General features: G+C 57.3%; 3 protein-coding genes across 3 annotated transcripts in view; 1 reads left to right on the top strand and 2 right to left on the bottom strand.

Moving 5' to 3' along the window:
- LOC100543166 (nuclear pore complex protein Nup93) overlaps positions 1–167 on the bottom strand; it is a 15,528-nt gene extending 15,361 nt beyond the window's left edge. The window contains exon 1 of the mRNA XM_010718054.2: positions 18–167. Within this exon, the coding sequence (XP_010716356.1) occupies positions 18–167 (150 nt within the window). The remainder of the gene's footprint in view (positions 1–17) is intronic.
- Positions 7–3,763, top strand: TMEM170A (transmembrane protein 170A). The gene is made up of 3 exons (XM_010717919.3): positions 7–409; positions 506–676; positions 1,710–3,763. Exons 1-3 carry the CDS (start codon positions 166–168, stop codon positions 1,838–1,840), a joined length of 546 nt encoding a protein of 181 aa, XP_010716221.2. The 5' UTR covers positions 7–165; the 3' UTR covers positions 1,841–3,763.
- Positions 3,764–4,426: 663 nt separating this feature from the next.
- On the bottom strand, positions 4,427–14,546 carry SLC12A3 (solute carrier family 12 member 3). Its single transcript, XM_031555453.1, has 26 exons — positions 11,269–14,546; positions 11,048–11,188; positions 10,470–10,545; positions 10,272–10,367; positions 10,050–10,189; positions 9,747–9,857; positions 9,565–9,676; positions 9,275–9,405; positions 9,051–9,135; positions 8,784–8,938; positions 8,495–8,602; positions 8,281–8,404; positions 8,103–8,204; positions 7,863–8,018; positions 7,685–7,784; positions 7,379–7,490; positions 6,864–7,004; positions 6,655–6,761; positions 6,435–6,517; positions 6,194–6,334; positions 5,983–6,069; positions 5,796–5,907; positions 5,623–5,709; positions 5,337–5,472; positions 5,178–5,245; positions 4,427–4,946 (listed from the first exon to the last, which is right to left on the bottom strand). The coding sequence occupies exons 1-26, from the start codon at positions 11,518–11,520 to the stop codon at positions 4,805–4,807; spliced, it is 3,105 nt and encodes a 1,034-aa protein (XP_031411313.1). The 5' UTR covers positions 11,521–14,546; the 3' UTR covers positions 4,427–4,804.
- Positions 14,547–14,553: the final 7 nt, after the last annotated feature.

Below are 14,553 nucleotides of genomic sequence, written 5' to 3'. Positions count from 1 at the left end.
CGCCGCCAGAGCGTCGCCTCTGCCGGCACGGTGCGCCCCCTAGCGAGGAGGGCCGACGCCCGCGCCGTGAGCCGAGGGGGAAGCGACGACGAGAAGGCGGTGTGGCGGCTAGAGCGTCTCACCGCCGCCCACCCGCTTCCGCACCGCTTCCGCACCGCTCCCGGCATGCTTTGCGGCCGGCGGCCGTTCCCATGGCAGCTCGCTGCTGGTTGGCGAACGGAACCGCCCGTCGGCGAGCGACGCTCGCTATTGGTTGAAGCGGAAGGGGGGGCGGGCCGGCAGGCAGACGAGGGAATGGAGGGCGGCGAGGCGGGCGGCGGGGGTCTGCTGCAGCAGATCCTCAGCCTCCGCCTGGTGCCCCGCGTCGGTAACGGCACCACCTACTCCAGCCCGCTGTCCACCTTCCCAGGTACGGCCTCTCCGCCCTGAGCCCCGCCTGCCCTTCCCGGGACTCTCTCGGAGGGCTCTGGGCCCGGGCCGGCCCTGACCACCGCTCTCCCCGCAGAGATGTGGTACGGCGTGTTCCTGTGGGCCCTCGTCTCCTCGCTCTCATTCCACGTCCCCGCCGCCCTGCTCGCTCTCTTCACCCTCCGGCACCACAAGTACGGCAGGTTCATGTCTGTCAGCCTCCTGCTGATGGGCATCGTGGGACCCATCACCGCCGGCATCCTGACAAGTAGGGGGCGGCTGTGGGGTATTTGGGAGGGCAGCTCTGGGGAGCAGGGCAGCTCGGGGGGGGCTGAAGCGAGGCCCCGGCAGAGCTTTCCCAACTGTTGGCCCGGTGGGTACGCAGGCTGGATGGATGGGCTTTGTGGACTTCGGTTACAACATCCCAAGCGTTGCTGCAGGGTTGGGGCAGAATGGCTGGAAAGCTGCACAGAGGAGAAAACTTCTGGGGGTGTGAGCTGAAAGCTGCTGAGCTGAGCCAGCAGTGTGCCCAGGTGGGCATGGAGCTCAGCTACATCCTGGCTTGTGACAGCAGCAGAGCAGGTAGCAGGAGGGGATTGTCTCTGTATATGGCACTGCTGGTGGCACGTCTCAGTGCTGTGCTGAGCGCTGGGCCCCTCAGTGCAGGAAAGACATGGAGGCCCTGGAGTGTGTCCAGGAAAGGGAGTGAAACTGCGAGGGGTCTGAGCGCAGCGCTGTGGGAGTGAATGGGGTGGGTCAGTGTGGAGAAGAGGAGATCAGGGGAGAGCTCATGGCTCTGCAGCCCTGACGGGAGGCTGTGGGGAGGGGATGTCAGCCTCTGCTCCCAGGTAACAGCGATAGGGTGAGAGGTGGTCGTCTCAAGTTGTGCCAGATGAAGTTCAGGCTGGATATTAGGAACAGTTCGTTCTCCAAAGGAGTGATGAGGCATTGGTACAGCTGCCAGGGGAGGTGGTGTTCCTGGAGGTGTTCGAGAACCGTGGAGTATATGGCACTGAGAGATACGGTCAGGGAGCATGGTGAGGCTGGGGGAGGTTGGACTAGGTGATCTTAGTGTTTTTTCCCAACCTTAATAATACTGTGATCTGTGTTGTGATCTTTGTGTGTTGCTTCCAAGCTGAGGTTTCTCATGGGTCTGCCTCCACCCACTTATCTGCAGAGCATTCTCCCACAGAGCCCTGCATTCCCTCCAGTTAAAATCCCTCCCTTTGTTCCTGTAGTGCAGCAGTACAGCTCTCATTGCCATCACACAGTAATATTTCTGCTTTTCCTCTTCTCTACAGGTGCAGCTATTGCTGGAGTTTACAGAGCCGCTGGGAAAAAAATGATTCCTTTTGAAGCCCTCATTTTTGGAGTGGGTCAGACGTTCTGTGTGGTGGTGGTTTCGTTCCTGCGGATTTTGGCCACTCTCTAGCTTTCCTTCAGATGCTGGTGATTGAAAATGGAAGCAAAGCATCTCCAGCATGCCTGGTGTCTGTGAAGCAGTAATGAGGGAGCACAACTTGGATGGCACCTTGGTGTGCATTTCCTCCCCACTACAAAGCTGCATGAAGGCTGCTTCTGCCTCAGGCCGGTGGCAGGGCTCCCTGACTGTGATAAGCAGGAGCCTGTCCTGAAGGGCTGCGTGCCACAGACATGATGGAGAACATGCTTTCTGTAACTTATCTTGCTCATATAGCAACCATAACATCCAGGTTCGTTCTCCTCCAGCACTGCTGAAGCTGTGTCACCAGCCCTAAGTGAGCGCTGGCGGCCAGGCTCTGGTGCTGGCTGCTTGCTGGCTACAGCACGCCACTAAATGGGGTTGCAGTCTGCTTCAGAAATTGAGATGAAAATCATTCATTTCGTTACGTTTTTGTAACGCTAAGTGCCAAGTGAAACTTTGTTTTCCTGGAGGATAGGAAGAGGGCTCTGGCAGAGACTTGCTGACCTCTTGTGGGTGACAAATTGTAGCAACAGAGTGACTGAACTGCTGGGGTGAGAACATGGCTGCAGGTGGTGTAATGTGTTCAGAGCTCACTTAAGTCTTTGACTTCTTCCCACTTTGCAGTGAACCCAAAGCTCTTTTAATGTGATTCTTTTTTTTTTCTTTTAATGAGAATCTTCCTTTATTGTTTTCTTTTCTGGCCCCATCTTCTTTATGCTGGGTCATGGTCATAGTGAGACTGGGGAGCAGCAAAAGAAAAAAAAAAAAAAAACATTTTAAATGGATGAAAGTGCAAAATTGTGGCTGAGAGCTGTGATTATGAGTGCTGAGGCATGGGAAATCATCAGTGTAAAAATGATTGTAGTCTTTATGAATTTCATTGCAGTGAAACTTCTGAAGCTATACCTCCTGCACAGGAGCTGCATCCTGCTGCTCACGCAGAACTCTGAGTGCATGAATGTGTGCATTTGCTTCGAAGGAGACCTGTGGTGTTGAACTCCTCGCTCTCCTTTCACTTGTTGAACGTAGGTCTGTGACTGAGCATCTTTGCAGGTACACAGACACCACAGCTGGCATGTGTAGAACTCAGCACTCTGCCTTGGTGACCCTGTGGGTGAGAACTGGTGGCTTTTTGGGGCATAGAGGCAATGTGTTGTGTTTTAAACACCCAGCCCATGGCACCTGAGAGATTCCCAGCTGTCAGCACTAAGCTGTGCAAAAATAACCCCAGGCCAACTCCTTCTGGCCATGCTACAGTTTCTCCTAATGCGTTGGTTTGGTTTAAATGATATTTAACTAATTCTGAGCTCTGCCCTGTCTTCCAGAGGTGTGCTGTGCGGTCAGGGCTTTGGGCTGGATGTTGGGGCCCACAGAGAAGCTGGCACTGAATGCTGAGGATTTTGCTGGGTGGCACAGCACGTCTATTGGCAGCTGACAGTCCTCTGGAGGAAGGCACCATCTGTGTCAACCTCCAGGCCATGCTTCCCATCTGTGCGGTGACAGAAATCCTTTGCTTTTCAGATCAGCTTACCTTTTGTAGCAAATTTTTGTAAGGCCACAAACACAATGGCCCCTGTGCTGAAACAGCCCCAGTCAAGGTCCTGTGCTGATCACGAAAGCAATTCTCTCACTTTGCTAAGATGTCTCATGAATGGTCCTTTGCCAGCAGATGGAGAGAGTTGTTTTTAAGGAGTTTTTAATGAAATTGCTCTAAAATGCAGCCCATTTTAATCCAGGGAATAAAACTTAGTTTTATTTTAGTTTAGTTTGAGTTTTAGTTTAATGTGAATCCTTTTCCTTAGGTGGGCAAGGTTCAAATTGTTAGTAAATGCCACTTTAAGACTGCCTGATGGGTGCTGAGCACGAGGCCTTCTGTGTGCCCTGTGCTTGTGGAGGACCAGCCTAGGAGAAGGTTGGGCCTCTGCATCTTTTCCCCCCTCCCCAAACCAAAGTCAGGAATAATGATCTGTTTAGATACAGGGTGTTCCCTTTATCTCCATCTGGAGTTAGGCAAGCAGAGGAATCCCTGAAGTTTTCAGCAGGTGTCTATTGGCTTTGCTGGAGCAGAAGGATTTAGGAAGGTTGGAATTCAGGAATGCTGAGAGCTGTTGCAGCAGGCTGGAAATAAACCCTGGGACTGGCTGGGAGAGGAGCAGTTCCTGCTGTACTGCAGTGTAACCTTGTCAAAAGCTGTAAATAACTTCCAAAAATGAAAATGCTAAGGTATCCAGGTGGGCAGGGCTGTGAGCCCCATCCAGACAGCCCTTCTGGCCTAAGAAAGTCACTACCTGAGCAGGTCTTGATTCGCCTCCTAGCTTCCTGTGTGCTGCTCTGCTTGGGTTTGTCCCTGACTTTGTGGCTCGTTAGCAAGTGCAGCTGTCATGAACAAATCTTTGTATGATAGAAAGCTGTGTACATTTTATTTTTCTACTGACACTTCTAATCCTGGTGGCGATGATCAGTAAATGCTGTGATGATTGAGGTGAATGGAGTAGCACGTTTCTCCTCTGGGGGGCAATGTGGGGCAACAAGGATGCCAGTGTGGGGCTTTTGGAAACCACGCTCACTTTTGCCATGTGTGGGGCAGGTTTTGCCTTCCTGGAGCCCCACAGCCTCCTTGCAGCCCCGTGGGCTGGTTCTTGGTTGGGGAATATGGCATTGCCCAAGGCTGTCCCCTGGGCACCCTGAGGATGGGGCACATTCAGCCTGGGAGCCCGTACCACACCTGCACAGCTCCAGCAAACCCAGCTGGCCGTACAGGCAGCACTGGCGCAGCACTGTATCTGTAATAACCTCCCAGGACCAAAATCAGCCAAACAAGCTTTTCTAACAGCACAGCAGCTGCGTGCTTTGGGCATTGCTGTGAACCCCACACATTTGGTACTGCCCCAGACCCCTTGAATTGCTGAAATGCAGACTGAAAAAAATCACGTGGCAGGGGTGCGGGAGGCTTTATTGGCAGTAAAAGGTCAGAACGTTCTCCTGGTTCCCTCTGATCAGGATGACCGGCGGTCTGAGGTCCTGCGAGAGCGTCTCAAGCCAGGCCATGTAGAGGGAGCTGGGGCAGCGCCCCTTCCTGCCGATGGGCAGCGTGCTGCGGCCATGAGATGGGGCTGTGTCAGGAAGCATCTCCTGGCACCAGCTCACGGATTTCTTCCTAAAAACAGGGAACCGCCGCGTCCTGCCCCTGGGGCCGGACCCCTTCCTTGATACCTTCCCCCTGGTTGCAGCTGTGCTGCCCCGTCCCACCAGCTGTGGGGTGTTCAGAGCCCGAAGGGACCATTCCTGCCCTGCAAGGAACAGGACTGGTGGTGCTGACACCTACATGGCGATGAGCGCCGCATCCCGCGAGTAATCCAGCAGAATCTCATTGAGCCTCACTTGTCGGAGCGACTGCGGAGCGGGTGGTGAAGGTTTAGGAGACCAAAACCACGCGTTCCTGACTTAAAAGCAGGAGGCTCCCAGCAGGCTGCCCCGGGGCTACCTTGGCTCTGTGTCTGTGCACCTCCTCATCGGAGATCTTCCAGGGACAGCCGTGCCGCAGCTCGTTCACCGCCGCCTCGTCCTTGAAGCCGTCGTTCAGCCTGAAGGGTGCGATCAGCTCTTCGAACCTCCTGATGCTGCAAGGCAAGGACACCGCGCTGGGACGGGCACGGCGTGCTCCCCGTCCTGCTGCGAGGGACTGGGAGTCGTGGGACTGAAAACAGGGATCTGTGCTGTGCGCAGAGCTGCGGCTCAGGCAGGACTGCGTGGGCAGGGGGTTTGTTTACTGCTCCGGCCGGGGCTGCTGGTTGATGTCAGGCAGGACGTGGACCTCGTGGAAGCCCAGGCGGAATTTGCTCAGCAGGGACACGATCCTGTCACAGAGAGAGGGACAGTTCCCAGAGCTCAGCGACCAGCTGCTGAGCCAGGGCACCCGTGCACGTTTTGCACTGCCACGTACGCCTTCCTCTCCTCATCCATCCTGTTGATCTGCCCGCCGACAAACACTCGGATCTTGCATTTTCCCCATCGCTTCTTGCGTCCGAGGAGGTAGGGGATAAGCAGTGTGAGCCCTGCAGGATGCAGCCACTTTTTAGTGCCCTCCCATCCTCCTGTGCTGTGGTGCTGCAGCACGAGGCAGGGCCTACCTCCATCATCAAAGAGCCAGTAAATGTCAATGGTTTTCTTGCCCTGCTGGCTCTGGAAGATGGTGCTCGCCTGCTGCTCGGGGTCTACTGTGAAGGGAAATGCAGGCATCAGCACGGCACCACCTTGCAGCACCACTGTTACAGTGGCAAACATAACCATGCTCCAAGCTGAACCCCCAACCCCTGCATCCATGGTGCCGCATGCACAAACCCAGCTCCCCAGAGTGGATCCCGAGGCTGCAGGAGGCTCTGGACATTCCTGATGAGCGCTGACCAATGCCTGTGCTGGGCACTGCTCTGCCACCAGTGCCGTTCCCATCAGGATGCTCTGCTGCCCCAAATGCAGGATTAGCTGTGGAGGGAAAGGAGCACGGACACGTCCTGCCCTGGTTTCAGGATACCAGTCCCCATCACAAGGATGGTCCTCAGCACTGCATGTCCACAGCACTTACTGTGGGCTTGTGGAACTCGGGAAACATTCAGCCCTTCCCGCAGCCGCAGCAGGCACACGCCGTGCTTGAAATCAAAGGCATCGCTGGAAGGAGGGAGGAGGCAGCTGACGGTGGTGTTCCCCCCCCAACCCCCCATGAGGTGGGGACAGCACAACAGCATGACGCCACTGCCTGGCTCAGAGAGGCACACGGAGCCGCCAGGTGCCGGCGCGGCGCGTACTGCAGGATGCCCACGTAATCCTCCAGGCTCTGTGGTGCAGCTGCCTGCCAGTCCCTCTTGTAGCCCAGCGCGACAATGTTGGGTCTCATCTTCCCCAGGCCGGCGGCCTTCAGGAAAAGCAATGAGAGCAACAGATTCCTGCTTGAGGCACTCGCCTGGCTGGCACCGTGTGCCCCAAGCAGGGGCTGCAATGGTCAGCTTGGCCCCACCTGCAGCAGCATCTGGACGCCGCTCCTCAGGTCTTCAGCGAGCACGTTGGTGTAGAAGGCCTTGATCTTCCTCTTGAGGAGCCACCTGGTGTGGCCATCCGATGCCTGCCGGGCCTCGGGCACCTTCTGCTTGCAGGGGCCCTGGGGGAGCAGGGAGGGGGCACGGCCCATTGGCCGGGTGGCCGCTGTCCCTGTCCCCATCCCAGTGCTCTGGGCACCAAAGAACTCCAGCTCCCCTTGCCCCAGCTATTGGCAGAACCTGGATTTAAGCACGGCATGCAGGGGGAGTTGCTGTTGCACCAAAAAATGGCAGATTTTGGTTTATCAGCCTCAACTCCACTGGTTTCCCAGTGACATGTGCTGGTGACAGTGACACTGGTGTTCTACCACCTGTGGACCACTGGTTACCCAAGATAGGGAACCAAAGGAGCACAATGTGGCCTGACTTCTTTCCTTCTTTGGGATTCCTGCAGGGTGCAGAATCCAGCTGCAGGGCGCCCTGTGGCCACACTCACAATCAGCACATTGCCGCAGATCATCAGGCTGAGGTTCTTGGTGAAGGTGCCCACGAAATCCACCAGCGCTGGGCGGAAGTTGGGCGGCCCGGTCAGGACCAGGCACTGCGGCCTGATGGGAAGGAGAGGACAGAATCTGACGGTGGCCTTGCCACGTGGCAGAGAGGACGTGGGGCTTGGGGTGCAGCTGCCCCACTCTGTGATTCACCAGCACTGAGGCCGTGGCCATGGGCACAATCCCATCTTGGCTTTGTGGGGGACCAGCTCTGTTCCCCTCCCTCCCAGCTCCAATCTGAGCTCCCTTGCCTGTAGTTCTTGATGTGCTCGTCCACCTCGCTGAGCCCTACCGAGTAGCTCAGCGCCAGGTTGTAGGAGCTGGCCTGCATGGAGGAGCCCCAGTTGACATCTGTGTGGAGGGGATGGATTGGCAATGAGCACAAACAACTCTGGGGGATGTGGGGCCCTCTCCAGAGCTGCCACGCACCTGGTTTCTTGTAGAGGACATAGCCCAGGAGGAAGACGACGATGCCGAGGGCGATGAGGGCCGCCCACCAGGTCAGCAGGAACATGATGACCACTGAGATTGCGGCACCAAAAAGCGCAGCCCACTTGCTGTAATACCGAAAGGAGGGTCGCCAGCCTGCACGCAAACACATACAGCGGCTGCCACCAGCTCCCCTCACCCCACAGCCAGGATGGGGCTGGGGTTGGGGCTGGCACCCACCTGGGGAGTTGGTGATGGAAGCATGGAAGCAGCTGAAGTTGATGAGCGCATAGGAGCAGAGGAAGAAGTTGGAGATGATGGGGGCGATGGCATTGAGCTCGGCTGCAGGAGGAGGACAGGGCAGAGCATCAGCGGTGCGCCGCGGCCAAGCCATCCAGGCACGGCTGGAGGCACCCACCGATGAGGATGAAGCCAATGGCGATCACGTAGGTGAGCATGTAGCCACGGATAGGCTCGCTGTTCTTCCCATAGCCCTTCCCAAAGAAGCCTATGAGAGGGTAGAGCTGGTCCTTGCAGAGGCACTGTGGGGAGAAAAGTGTGAGAGGTGTGGGGATGTTCTGTCCTGTCACCCGGGGACAGAGACAGGGAGAGGGACAGGGATCAGCGCTCACCTGGAAGACCTTGGGAGCCGAGACGAGGCAGGCCAGCGCTGAGGAGAGGGTGGCACCAAAGATCCCAGCTGTGATAAGGGGACCGAATCCCGACACCATGCTCATGCTCTGCCCAAAAACCCAGTGGTTAGGCTGCTCCGTGCCGCCAGCACATCACCCTGCAGCCTTACCCCATCCCACTGCCCTCGGTGCCTCCATCAGCCTTATCAGGTAGTTACATTCAGCCACATCTGAAAACCCAAGCAGGAGCTCTCCACACACACTGCAGAGCCTGAATCCCCAGGCACACCTGATAGTAGTTGCTGAGGCCGTATCGGCAGCTCTGCCGCTGGGCGCAGTCAGTGAAGTTCCAGCCATAGCTGCAGCCCAGTCCCTCACAGCCCGGTGAGCCCACTGCCACGCTGTCATTCAGGCTGCCCGAGGCGTCCCGAAGCACGCAGGCACCTGCGGGGCACAGCTATGTGCATGCTTTGCTCCTGCATCACCTCCAAAGACAGAGGTGCTTCTCCTGCTGCCCACCACCCTGATTCATGGGGCCTCAGCCCGCTGCAATTACCTATCGTAGCTGACAGCACCAGGTAGGACACCGTGGTCCAGAAGATGGCCATCAAGGTGCCCTTGGGGATGGCCACGGCAGGGTCCTGTCCGAGGGGGTCGCAGGGAGATGCACAGCTGCTTTCCAGGGGCCCCCAGCGATGGTTTTGTGCCATCTGAATTTCACGGGCCCCCAGTTCCCCATCCTGAGAAGCAACAGCTCAGGAAGGGCTGGCAAAAACCTACCTTCAGGTCACCAGAGATATTGGCTCCGGCCAAGATACCGGTTGCCGATGGGAAGAAAATGGAGAACAAACCAAAGAAGGAGCCCTCAGGTCCGCGCCAGTCAGGCACGAAGTTCTGGGCAAAAATGTCAGCTGAGGAGGAAGCAGAGAAGCGTCCCCATCCACCTGGTGCTCCCACCACCTCTTCCAGCTCCAACACTGCAGCGCTGGATGGAGGCAAACCGCTGCCAGAACACAATCCCAGCTCTCATCGTCACTCCTAGTCATGGCCCCGTCCCGTGCTGAACCCACCTCTGTAGCTGAAGAAGCCCTTTGCTTGTTTCTCGGCACTGGCCGGGATCACCGTCCCCACCAGGTAGTTTATGAAGGACACCAAGATGACCAAAAAGAACAGGATCTGGGCCTGGGAGGGCAGAGAGGAGCAGGAGGCTTGGCTGGGCCGCAGGCCGGCTCGCTGCGGGAGGGTGCGCTACCTTCGCCTCCCACTCCATGCCAGCCAGCGAGATGCCCAGCAGCACGGTGACAGTGAGCACCCCGATGATGCGGATGTCGTTGGTGGGGTCCACGATTAGGGAGTTGTGCTCCTGGGGAAGGGGCACCGTCACCGACCAGGAAACAGAATTCCCTCAGCCAACCGCCGCCATGTCCGCGAGTCGGAGGAGCTGGCGGCTGATTATTGGCGGTGCGGCGTTAATGCAGGTATTGATAATGAGCTCTGCTTGGGCAGGAGGGTGCAGGTGGGCTTGGGGACAGGAGGTGCAGGGCCGCGTCCTCACCTGCAGCAGATCCCGCACTGTTTCAGCAAAGCCCACCGTGTGCATGGCCACGGCCACTGCATTGGCAAAGGCGAAGATGAGGCCGATGGAGCCGCCCAGCTCCGGTCCCAGACTCCTCGAAATGAGGAAGTAGGTGCCCCCTGTGGCACAGAAACCCCATGGAGAAGGTTTGGGTGCAGTCGCCCCAGGAGTGCTGCAAGGGACCTGGCAGGGAAGCGCTACCTGACTTCACTTTGCCGTTGGTAGAAATGGCAGAGATGGACAGGCCGGTGATGGTGGTCACGGTCACAGACATCAGGATGATGAGCCACGTCAGGGCTGCAAGAGAGGATGGATTGCACCCACCAGGCTGAGCACTGCTGGCAGCCCCCACGGCCTCCTCCCTATGGCCTGCTGCCGTCATCCCCCACAAGCACCCACCGATTCCTGCCTGGGCTGTGATCCAGGGCAGGCGCAGGTAGAGGATCACACCCCAGATGTTCAGCATGCAGCGGATCTGCAGGGCAACGGGAACATGGCCATGAGTGCGGGCAGGCGCCTCAGGACAGGCAGAGCCACGCTGGGTCTGCTGGCCTCCAGCTAACAACGGGGCATCAGGAAGGGACGGGGAACAGCTCCAGATGGACAGTTGTGAAAAACAGCATCATAGGCACTGGAAAGTACCTCTATGGTCATCCAGTCCAACTGTCAACCCATGAATGCTAAACCAAAGAATCACAGAACCTTTAAGGCTGGGAAAGACCTTTCAGACCTCCAAGTCCAACCCCACCCCACCGTGCCCACTGTCCACATCCCTCAGTGCCACATCCCCGCAGCCCTGGGACACCTCCAGGGATGGGAATGGGCAGCTGTGCCACTGCCCTGCTCTTTTGGAGCAGGAATTGTTCCCAAAATTCCATCTGAACTTCCCCTGGCACAACATAAGGCCATCGCCTCTCATCCCAACTGGGAGAAATGTAAAGATGCTATGATTGACCACTGGGACGCAGGGCACTCACCATCACACCCTTCACCCACCCGAAGCGGACAGGCTCTGGTGCAGGGGCACTGCTCGGCTCGCCAGCCCCCTCCTCGGTGTCGGGGAGGCCATTGCTGCGCTGGGGGTCAGGCAGTGGCACACGGAGGCGGCCGGGTTCAGGCTGTGGGACGGAGAGATGGGGCTGAGGGCAGAGCCACACCAGCGCAAGTGTGGCCAGCAGCCCCCGCACCGAGGCCTTACCTTGAGGATGGAGTGGAGGTCTGCCAGCGATGGTCTTCCCCGTCCGGCCTCACCCACCCCCCTGCTGTTGGCGTAGTGCTCGTAGGCGGGCACCACATCCACCGTGTTGTAGCCAAAGGTCCTGGTGCAGAGCGAGCTGCCCGAGAGCTGTGCGCCCTCACAGCCCGCCGCCTCCTCAGCACCCAGCAGTGTGCTGATGGTGAAGCGGCCGCTGCAGCGTGGCAGGGGCTCAGCGCATGGCAGCTCAGCCATGGTGGCTGCACGGGTCCCACTTTGTAGTGCTGGGGTCGGGATTTATACCCGACAGAACCAAGCACGGCCCCACAGCGCCTGGGGGTATCAGAGTGGCTGGAACCACCCCAAGCTGGTCAGGGGGAAAAATAGCTGGAGGGGGTATCAAAACTGCTGTTATCAGCATCAGCGGCTGCCAGTGCCCGATCGCGGCACTGATAACGGATTTGAGATTAAGGCCCAAGGACAGAGCTACAGAGAAATGCGGCGGTTTTCCATAACAAATCTGGGTGGGAACTGAATGTTCCCAGGTGGGGGCTGGAGGTGAGCTCAGGGCTGTGCTCCTCTGCCCCTTCCCTGCGGCACTGCCCCAGCAAATCCTACAAACCACAGCTGCATCATTGCCAAAGGAGCTGAGCTGTGCCGGGAACTGAACCCAAAGGACAGGGGAACTGGAAGCCCTGGGGTGGAGAAGACCCCCGCCCCAAACAGGGGGATGGGTGGCTTTCACACAGGGCTCAATGTCACACATCCACTTAAATGTGCAACAGATAACATCATGGAAGACAGCTAACAGGGCAGGTAATAAAATTTGAGGGCAACACCACAGCCCATTGCAAATTCAGCCCGCTCACTTTGCGAGTTAATGGAAAATTTGGGTTGTCCAGCCACTGCCTCTGGTGGCCCTTTGCACTTGCACAAACATTTCAACCTGCTCTCTGAGGACTCGCCCTGCTCCCCATGCACTGTGTGCATGCACACACACCGTCCTCAGTCCCACCTCACCCATTCCTATGACACGGGCATCAGCTTCCACCAACACAAACAGCACCACACTGATGCCTCAAAGCCACAGCTTTATTTTAGAACCTCATTATCCCATCAGAAAACACCGACTTGTCCCACACAGCGTAAATCAGAGCCTCTCACAAATCAGAGGCCAGGCGCAGCAGCAAGATGCTCCGGGAGAGGCACGGAGGCTCCAGGAGGCGGGTGAAGGAAGTGGTATGATGCAACCCTGGTGTAGTGAAATAGCCGGATAGTAGGAAGCGCTTGCCGTCGGCCTGATTCACAACACCAGCTGCAGCAACAATACCCGGCCGTCCCGCGGCGTCGCAGGGGCTGCAGGCAGATGAGGAATGCTCCGTGCCTGTTGTGGCCATTAAACACATCAAACCAACCTTAATCCGGTACGTGGAGAACAGCTCAGTACTCCACAGGGAGACTCTGTTAAAGTCTGTCAAAGCAGAGACCCCTGCAGCCCTTAGGGAAGCTTTAACCACCCCATTTCCCTCCTCAGAGGGAGCCCAGCACCCTGGGCACTGCTGCCCAGAGTGGGACCGGGGCTGAGCACTGCAGGGCAGGACTGAGCCCTCACCTGCAGGGAAGAAACCTGCAAAGAGAAGAGAGATGGTTATCACCGCTCTCACCTTGCTGCACCCTGTCCCCCCATCCGACCTCCACCCCACAAGGACAGATGCCAGCACACAGACAGCTGTAGGCTTGCAGGCAAAGCGCTGTGATTCGCTGAAGCCTGGGGTTGTTGGGGACAGACAGCGCTGTGCTTGCTGGCACACATTCGGCTCCTGCAGAAGGAAATCAGCAAATGCTCCTAAATTCACCTTATACAAAGGGAGCAAAGTCACATCCTCATCAAACCGGGCTGGGAATCAGCAGCCACCAGCACTGTCCACCGTGAGGTGCCCAAACAGCTGCTCACACCAATGGACCCAAAGGAGCTGGAACCATCAGGGTGAAGAGAGCCCCCAGGAGCAGAGCAGCCTGCGCTCCCAGCCATCACACAGCACGGATGCATGGATGACAGCAGCTTGGGAGAGGGCACAAGGAAACTCTGCTCACAGTAATTGCACGTAGGAAATCGAGGTTGCTCTCCATGGCCCAACACTACAAAGGAAGCACTTCTCCTGTCAGAATGGGCAGTGGCAATGCCTTCCAATAGGCTGCTCTGAACAACGCATCAATTCATAACATCCCCAAAACCCTTCGGGCAGAGGACACAGAAAGCCAAGGTGGAGGCTGCCCGCTAACAAAGTCAGGGCAGGAGGGCACTGAGGTTACCAACCCTGGCAGCAGAACGCCTGGTGGTCAGACATAGGAGGGAGCAGGAGCAGGTTGTTCTTTCCAGAAGAACAAGTCCTTAAGCACAAAGCTGGAAGGCGTGGGGTGGGGAGAAACAGTGGCATCTGGAAGACCACGAGGTGCCATCTGCAGCAAAGCAGCGCAGGTGAGTCAGCAGCGAGCTCGGTGCGCGGGGGAGGAGAGCCAGGTGTCTGCAGCTGGGCTGGGATGTGGAGCTGGAGCATGGGAGGATGGTGTGCTGCAAGTCACTACCTGCACAGACATGAGAAGAAAGCACAGGGCAATCAGAAGCTAAATACTCCAATTACCCACAGTACCTCTGTCCATCCCTCAGCACCTCATATCTTGCACAGAGCCGTGCTGGGCCTTAACTTGCAGCATGGGTCCCAGGGCTTTGGGTTCCAGGGGCAGCACAGCACAGAGAGGTCTTCCTGGCCTTCAGAACAAAGCATGGAACACTTCAGCAGCTGCTCAGCCTGGAAGGGCCAGCAGGACTGGCATCACAGCCTTCCTCAAAGGTCATTAGGTGTAAGGCTGGAAATGAGCGTGCCAGTGAGCAGCACAGCAGGAGACAACGACAGCCTTTTCAGAATGGACCAAGTAGTGCTGCCCCTCCACTTGGGTCAGAGGCTGCCTGAGGACACACAGCCTGCCGGGAGAAAGGACACACTGCACTCCTGAGCCTGTCTGGCTTCAGGGCTCCCCACGTCACCATCCTCCAAGCTGCTTCAACCTTCACTGTGCTGCAGAAGTGCCCGGTGCCACATGCAGACCCCAGTGGAGCTGCCAGGACCCCCAGCAGCCCCCAGCTGCTCATACACGTCCTTGGGGTATGGCAAGTTGGCTCTTTGCTTCCCGTCCAAAAGTTCATCTAAATTCACACCACAATAGTTTTGGTAGAAAGGTAGTTAGGAAGTTGGTCAAACATCCCCTAGTGGAGGTTACACTTACAGC

The sequence above is a fragment of the Meleagris gallopavo genome, chromosome 13, assembly GCF_000146605.3.
Source record: "Meleagris gallopavo isolate NT-WF06-2002-E0010 breed Aviagen turkey brand Nicholas breeding stock chromosome 13, Turkey_5.1, whole genome shotgun sequence".
NCBI lineage: Eukaryota > Metazoa > Chordata > Aves > Galliformes > Phasianidae > Meleagris > Meleagris gallopavo.
The sequence above is the reverse complement of the archived record's forward strand: the minus strand, read 5'-3'. Positions and strand labels throughout refer to the sequence as shown.

Bases quoted from the DNA above. Each gene is read 5' to 3' on its own strand.
- TMEM170A (XM_010717919.3), top strand. From the start codon at position 166: ATGCTTTGCGGCCGGCGGCCGTTCCCATGGCAGCTCGCTGCTGGTTGG. The intron at 410-505 runs GTACGGCCTCTC...CTCTCCCCGCAG, and splicing joins CCCGCTGTCCACCTTCCCAG to AGATGTGGTACGGCGTGTTC. The intron at 677-1,709 runs GTAGGGGGCGGC...TCTTCTCTACAG, and splicing joins CACCGCCGGCATCCTGACAA to GTGCAGCTATTGCTGGAGTT.
- SLC12A3 (XM_031555453.1), bottom strand. From the start codon at position 11,520: ATGGCTGAGCTGCCATGCGCTGAGCCCCTGCCACGCTGCAGCGGCCGC. The intron at 8,405-8,494 runs GTGAGCGCTGAT...TTCTCCCCACAG, and splicing joins CGGCTCCCAAGGTCTTCCAG to TGCCTCTGCAAGGACCAGCT. The intron at 4,947-5,177 runs GTAGGTGTCAGC...TCATGGCCGCAG, and splicing joins GATGCGGCGCTCATCGCCAT to CACGCTGCCCATCGGCAGGA.